Source organism: Callithrix jacchus, chromosome 22, assembly GCF_049354715.1.
Source record: "Callithrix jacchus isolate 240 chromosome 22, calJac240_pri, whole genome shotgun sequence".
NCBI lineage: Eukaryota > Metazoa > Chordata > Mammalia > Primates > Cebidae > Callithrix > Callithrix jacchus.
This window is the reverse complement of record NC_133523.1, coordinates 48,265,702-48,271,491: the sequence shown is the minus strand read 5'-3', so window position 1 is coordinate 48,271,491 and position 5,790 is coordinate 48,265,702. Positions and strand designations below refer to the sequence as shown.

The 5,790-nt window shown below is 61.9% G+C and overlaps 1 protein-coding gene across 3 annotated transcripts; it reads right to left on the bottom strand.

The window, feature by feature from the left end:
* Window positions 1-1,398: 1,398 nt before the first annotated feature.
* Window positions 1,399-4,216, bottom strand: RPL28 (ribosomal protein L28). Of its 3 annotated transcripts, none has more exons than XM_002762501.6 (5): window positions 4,038-4,216; window positions 3,761-3,849; window positions 3,005-3,128; window positions 1,729-1,847; window positions 1,399-1,535 (listed from the first exon to the last, which is right to left on the bottom strand). In XM_002762501.6, exons 2-5 carry the CDS (start codon window positions 3,839-3,841, stop codon window positions 1,446-1,448), a joined length of 414 nt encoding a protein of 137 aa, XP_002762547.1. In that variant the 5' UTR covers window positions 3,842-3,849; window positions 4,038-4,216; the 3' UTR covers window positions 1,399-1,445. The 3 variants fall into 3 exon arrangements, with proteins under 3 accessions (XP_002762547.1, XP_017822804.1, XP_078217056.1); XM_017967315.4 differs by having other exon boundaries at window positions 3,761-3,936; window positions 4,186-4,216; XM_078360930.1 differs by having other exon boundaries at window positions 4,186-4,216.
* Between the last annotated feature and the right edge of the window lie 1,574 nt (window positions 4,217-5,790).

Sequence of the window (5,790 nt, the reverse complement as noted above, 5' to 3'; positions counted from 1 at the left end):
GCTTCAAAGCGGAGAGAGGCCGGAGACTGCAGCCTGAGGCTGGGGAGACGACAGGGCCAAGACGAGGACTTGCTGGCCCTAAATAAGGGTTTAGGCTTTTATTCCTCATGGGAGGTGGGCACAGGTCTGATTTATCATTGGTAAAGATCAATTTGCTACTGTGTAAAGAACAGCCTGGAGGGACAGCAAGGGAGCGGGCAGGTGTGGGAGCAGGGACCACTGGAGGTGTGATTCAGACATGCCATGGGTGGCCTCAGACAGGGAGCAATGGCTTCCTAATCAGGTCCCACAGGATGGAAGGAACCAGGGGTGCCCTGGATGTTGGATCCTTGGTCCCTGGCAATGGTTGAGAAGGTACCCAGGAAAAATGTCGGGATCAACAGTGTGACTCTCCCCAACCACGCCTTTCTCAAGTGTCATGGTGTCTTCCAGGCTGGAGTGCAGTGGTGGGATCATGGGCTCGCTGTACCCTCACGCTCCTGCCTCAGGTGCTCCAGCCACATCAGCCTCTACCTGACCTGCGCAGCTGGGACCACAGGTGGCGCATCACCACACCCAGCTAGGTTTATTTTTGGGACAGTGTCTCACTGTCTTGCCTAGGATGGTCTCAAACCCCTGGCCTCACAAGCTGTAATAAACACTGGGAAGAAAACAGTACAAAGGAAACAGGAGGGCTGGGCAATGAGAAGCTACTTTACAAAGGGTGGCCCAGGAGCCACCACTGAGCTGAGACCTGAGTGAGAAGAGCCAGCTCAGAGACTAGGGAGGGATGGGGACAGCTGGAGGGCTGGGAGTGGGGTACAATGCTCAGGCTGCTCAATGCCTGCTGCTGCACTGCACCTTGGGGCTGCCACCTCCCTTACAGGTATGAACCACCACTCACCAAGTTGCCCATCTCAAAGATGGTGCCACATCAAGCAAAGCCCATCCCCTCCTAGGGTGGCTGTGCCCACTCCCTGGATGTGAAAGTGGTCTTCCCCATGTTACGCCTGTTGTCCCCCAGGTCTTGGGAACACCGTAAGGCCTTAAACCCTGTTGCAGCACCAGGGCCCGCAACAGGGCTGTGGGCAGCTCAGGGTCCACGCCTCAGTCCACACCCTTCTGGGCTAGAAAAGGCCTTTTTCTTCTGAATGGAAGCCACAACCCCAGCCGGGCTTCTTCAGACCACCTCAATGGGACAGTAGGTCTAGATCATAGGTCAGCAAGCTTTTTCTGTGAAACCGTGACTCTAGCCCCCATCAGAGCAAAGGCAGCTACCCCACCCCTCCTGCATGGCCAGCCATCACATCACCCCCACATGGACAAGCTGACATGCAGTGTTTTGATGACATGGCTTGAATGACAACACACAAGGCCAGAGCTCCCCAGAGCTCTTCAAAGAGGGAGGCACAGTCGAGGCAGGTGAGAAGGCCAGCTGACTCTTTATTGCTTTGGGAGCAGGGGGCTCAGGAGCTCTTGGTGGGGCGGGTCCGCTTCCTCTTCACCATCACAGGCTTCTGGCTGCGCAGGATGGCACTGGCCCTGCGGATAGCTGCCTAGGGGGCGGGGAGGGCAGAGTAAGGCTCAGATCACACACCACAAGCCACCCCCAGGCCCATGCTGCGGGTGGGGGGAATAGGCTGAAAGCAAGAATCCATCCCTTCCCAGCCCATATGCAACCAGAAGTGGGAGGCCGTTCCCCACAGCACTGGCCAGCCTCCCCCAGCCTGACCCCCACCCTCGGCTCACCATGCGCAGGTCGGGCCGGTACTTGTTCTTGCGTATCATGTGTCTGATGCTGCTGAGCGTGGCGCGAGCATTCTTGTTGATGGTGGTCCGCACGTAGGAGGTGGCAGGCTTCCGCTGGCCTGGTTGAGGATGAGGGAGGTCCTGGGGTCAGTCAACCTAAGCTGCACCTTTAGGGCACCTCACAGGTGTGCTCAGTCTCACACTGAGAAGACAAGCACCCTGGGCCCATGGTGGATGCCTGGCTAGGCCGGCAGGTAGCTGTCTCCCCACCTGTCCGTTTAACATTAGTTCGTCCATCATCAGAGTACTGAGGAAACAGCTTCTGTCACACTCATAGCCCAATTCTGTCCACCACGAAAACACCCCTTACCCAAGCCAGGAAGCTGCCGCTTCAGTCAGGATCTGAACCAGGTCCAGCCAGAGCCTGAGCTCCTGGTTATGGGTATGAGCAGCTTCCCAGAAAGCCGACGCCCATCATTGGTAAAACATCACTCATCGGCTGAGAGGGGCTTGACCCCAGAGCAGGGTTTAGCCCTCACTCCATCCAGCCCCTTACTCTAGGAAGGGCCACCCATTATTTGCCAATTCAAGTGCTGTGAGGATGCCCCAGAACGGGGTCCCCAGGCGCAAGAAACTGGCTGCGCCCTGGACTTCGAATCCCTGAAAGGGAGGACCACTAGCCAGCAGGCTGCGTTTGCTGCTCCGATTGAATGAAAGGGCCTTTGGCTCTGAAGCAGTTCCAATCAGGGACCTGGGAAAAACTGACTAAAAAAACATAACACAGCCCTCGCCAAGAACACATGTGAAGCTGGGATTCTCCATCAGAACGCCCCACACGAACTCAGGGAATCCCCAAAAAGGCCTGTGCCTGACAGCACAGTGCATGGGGCGGGGTCCTCCAGACCTCCTCTCCAACCTGCACCGGCAGAGAGTCAAACAGCTGCGACCAAGCCAGCCCGCTGAGTGTGGCAGCGAGGGCCGCTCCCCTGCTGTGATGCAGCCTTCCGTCCCCACCCCGACTTGCTCTGGGGGTTTCCTCTGCAAAGGGCTCTCAACCACCACCGGGGAAGCTGAGGTCCGTTTTCGAGTGAGGACACCGGCTAGACGCGCGCTCCCGGAGCTGGCCAGCCGGCCGAGGGGGAAGAGTTCCCAGCCGACATGCTGGCGCCGGGGATGCCCGCCGCGATGGCAGTGTCCCTGTTCCCGCCCGAGTAAGCGATCACCGCCCCGTGCCCCAGGAAGGACTCCGCTGTCGCCCGAGCCAGTCAGCACGCACCGGATCTCCGCTTCATGACCACCACCACGCCTTTGCCGTCGGCCGCCGGCTCCACGCCCACGGTCTTGCGGTGAATCAGCCCGTTGTAGCGGAAGGAGTTGCGGGCCTTCAGGTTATTGGGCTCCTGGGAAGGAGGCGGCACAGGGCCCCGTGAAGACCCGGAGACGCGCGAGGGCCCGGCCTCCGACCCAGAGGCAGGACCCGGGCCCCTCCCCCGACCCAGAGGCAGGACCAGGGCCCCTCCCCGCAGGAGCCCGCACCCGGGCCCCTCCCCCGACCCAGAGGCAGGACCCGGGCCCCTCCCCGCAGGAGCCCCGCACCCGGGCCCCTCCCCCGACCCAGAGGCAGGACCCGGGCCCCTCCCCGCAGGAGCCCCGCACCCGGGCCCCTCTCCCGACCCAGAGGCAGGACCCGGGCCCCTCCCCGCAGGAGCCCGCACCCGGGCCCCTCCCCCGACCCAGAGGCAGGACCAGGGCCCCTCCCCCGACCCAGAGGCAGGACCCGGGCCCCTCCCCGCAGGAGCCCCGCACCCGGGCCCCTCCCCCGACCCAGAGGCAGGACCAGGGCCCCTCCCCCGACCCAGAGGCAGGACCCGGGCCCCTCCCCGCAGGAGCCCCGCACCCGGGCCCCTCCCCGCAGGAGCCCCGCACCCGGGCCCCTCCCCCGACCCAGAGGCAGGACCAGGGCCCCTCCCCCGACCCAGAGGCAGGACCCGGGCCCCTCCCCGCAGGAGCCCCGCCCCCGGGCCCCACTCACGGTGCTGTAGGTCTGCTTGTTCCTCTTGATGAGGAAACTGGAGCAGTTCCGCACGACCATCCACTGCAGATGCGCAGACATGGCGGCGGCTGCGGGGAAACAGGCACGTGGAGGGCGTCAGGCACGGAGAGCGGACGGGGCTGGGCCGCGGGCCCACAGGAAGGGCCACGGGGAGCCTGGGTGAATGGGAGACGCGCCCTAGAACGCTGACAGGCGGGGCTGAGTGACCTAAGGCGGCGGGACCAACTGCGGGCAGCGAAGGTGAGGGCAAAATAACCTGAGAATCCACAACGACTTCAGGAAGCGGGGATGGGGACCCGCCAAGGACTCCTGAGACGCAAGGGGAGAAAGCAGGCAGGGGGCTGAGAGTGGGCGGCGGGCGCGAGATGGCGGCCACGCGGGGCAGGGGAAAAGCGCACACTCACCTCTCAGAGCGGCGATCTAGAGCGGAAAGAGACGGGCAGGGGCGGGGCGACGACTTTAATATCGGACACGCATTTCCGCTTCCTGTCTGGGCGGGCGCGACGAGGGTCGTCGATCTCCGCCTCCGAGGCGGCTCCAGGATGTTCGGCTACTTCCGCCGACCAAACACTCAACGCTCGGGAATACTCGGAACTCTGGTTAGAGGACGGACGGCATGTCCGGAAGTTTTCGGAACTCCAAGGCTGCATTTCCGAATGGCTCCAATTCGAGAAGTCTCGGGACCCATTCCTCCCCGTTGTGTCTCCGGTATCGCTCTGCCAGCGCTTGTCATTGTGATTGGCATATGATGGACGCTCAAGAAACTTTTGTTTTATGAATGAACTTGTGAATGCGAGACCTATGTAAGCCTAGCCCCGGCACCTTTGGATATTCCCGGTCTTCGTAAGCCCAAGCGGTGACGGCGATGAAGGCGCCGAGGCCCGCTCGGGTATTTTCGGAACCATCCGGAAACGCTCTTCGGAGAGCGTTCGGAAACACTCCGTCTTCATTCGGAATCCCTTGACTAATCTCGGCAGCCCCCTTGCAGTTCGCCCTCCCCAGGGTTTTCTTTAAATAAACTCTTACACTGTTCGAGCCTGGGGAGAACCTACACGGAAACTTCTCGCAGACTGCCAGCCCAGGGGAGCGCGATGCCCTCTAAAGGGGAGTTATTTGGAGGGAGGGATATTTGCATGTGGCTGCTCTTGGCTCCCTTTAGGGATTCCACAGATTCGCCGGTCCTCTTCCCCGCCCTCCACCTGTGCCTCCAGCCTGCAGTGTGCCTGTCACACCCCATCAGCTCCCTGGGAGGTTATGATCCGCTGTCAGGGCCACCCTAAAGGACAGGAGCCTTGCCTGATATTTCTCTGTGTCCTCGGCCTCACCCACGCGGCATGGCGCTGGGGGGACCTCAGAGACTCCTACTAAACAAAACGAATGAGGGTGCCTGTGTCACCTCCACAGGGCACCTTAACTTGCGGTTCCGCCTGGGAACTCCTTGGGGCAGGTCCCTCGTCTGGTCCATAGGACTATCTATCCATAGACAGTCGGGGTTTGCCCAGCCTCCTCCACGGGTGCGCTCTGGACCTAATGGGTCCTTCTTTGTGCCCTTGGCTTCATTCGCTGGACACACAGGAGACCCCAGAAGACACGCGCGCAGCGAACCCCCACTTCGAGCTTCCCCGCTTAGATCACCCCGACTACTGGTTTTTGCGTCCCAGATATCCTTGAGGTCTAGGGGCCTTGTCTGATCTGCACAGGCTACGGGAGGCGGAAACTGAGCATTAACAACGCCACGCCCGGCTCCGAGTGTCCCACGCTGCCACCACTAAAATGCCCTGATTTTTGGCCATGTGTGACCTCCCTGAGTGGCACGGGCCCTGAGCCACCCGTGGCTGTGCGCCTGGCTACCCCAGCGCAGGCCTCTGAGCAACAGCCCCTGCCCGGAAACCACGACCGGCGCAACCCCGGACGGGTCGGTTTGCGCCCAGCCCAGCTCAGGTGACCAGGCGGGAACTTGGCACACCTGGCGCTGTCCCCTGACCCCGCCCCGGGCCGGGCCGCACCCC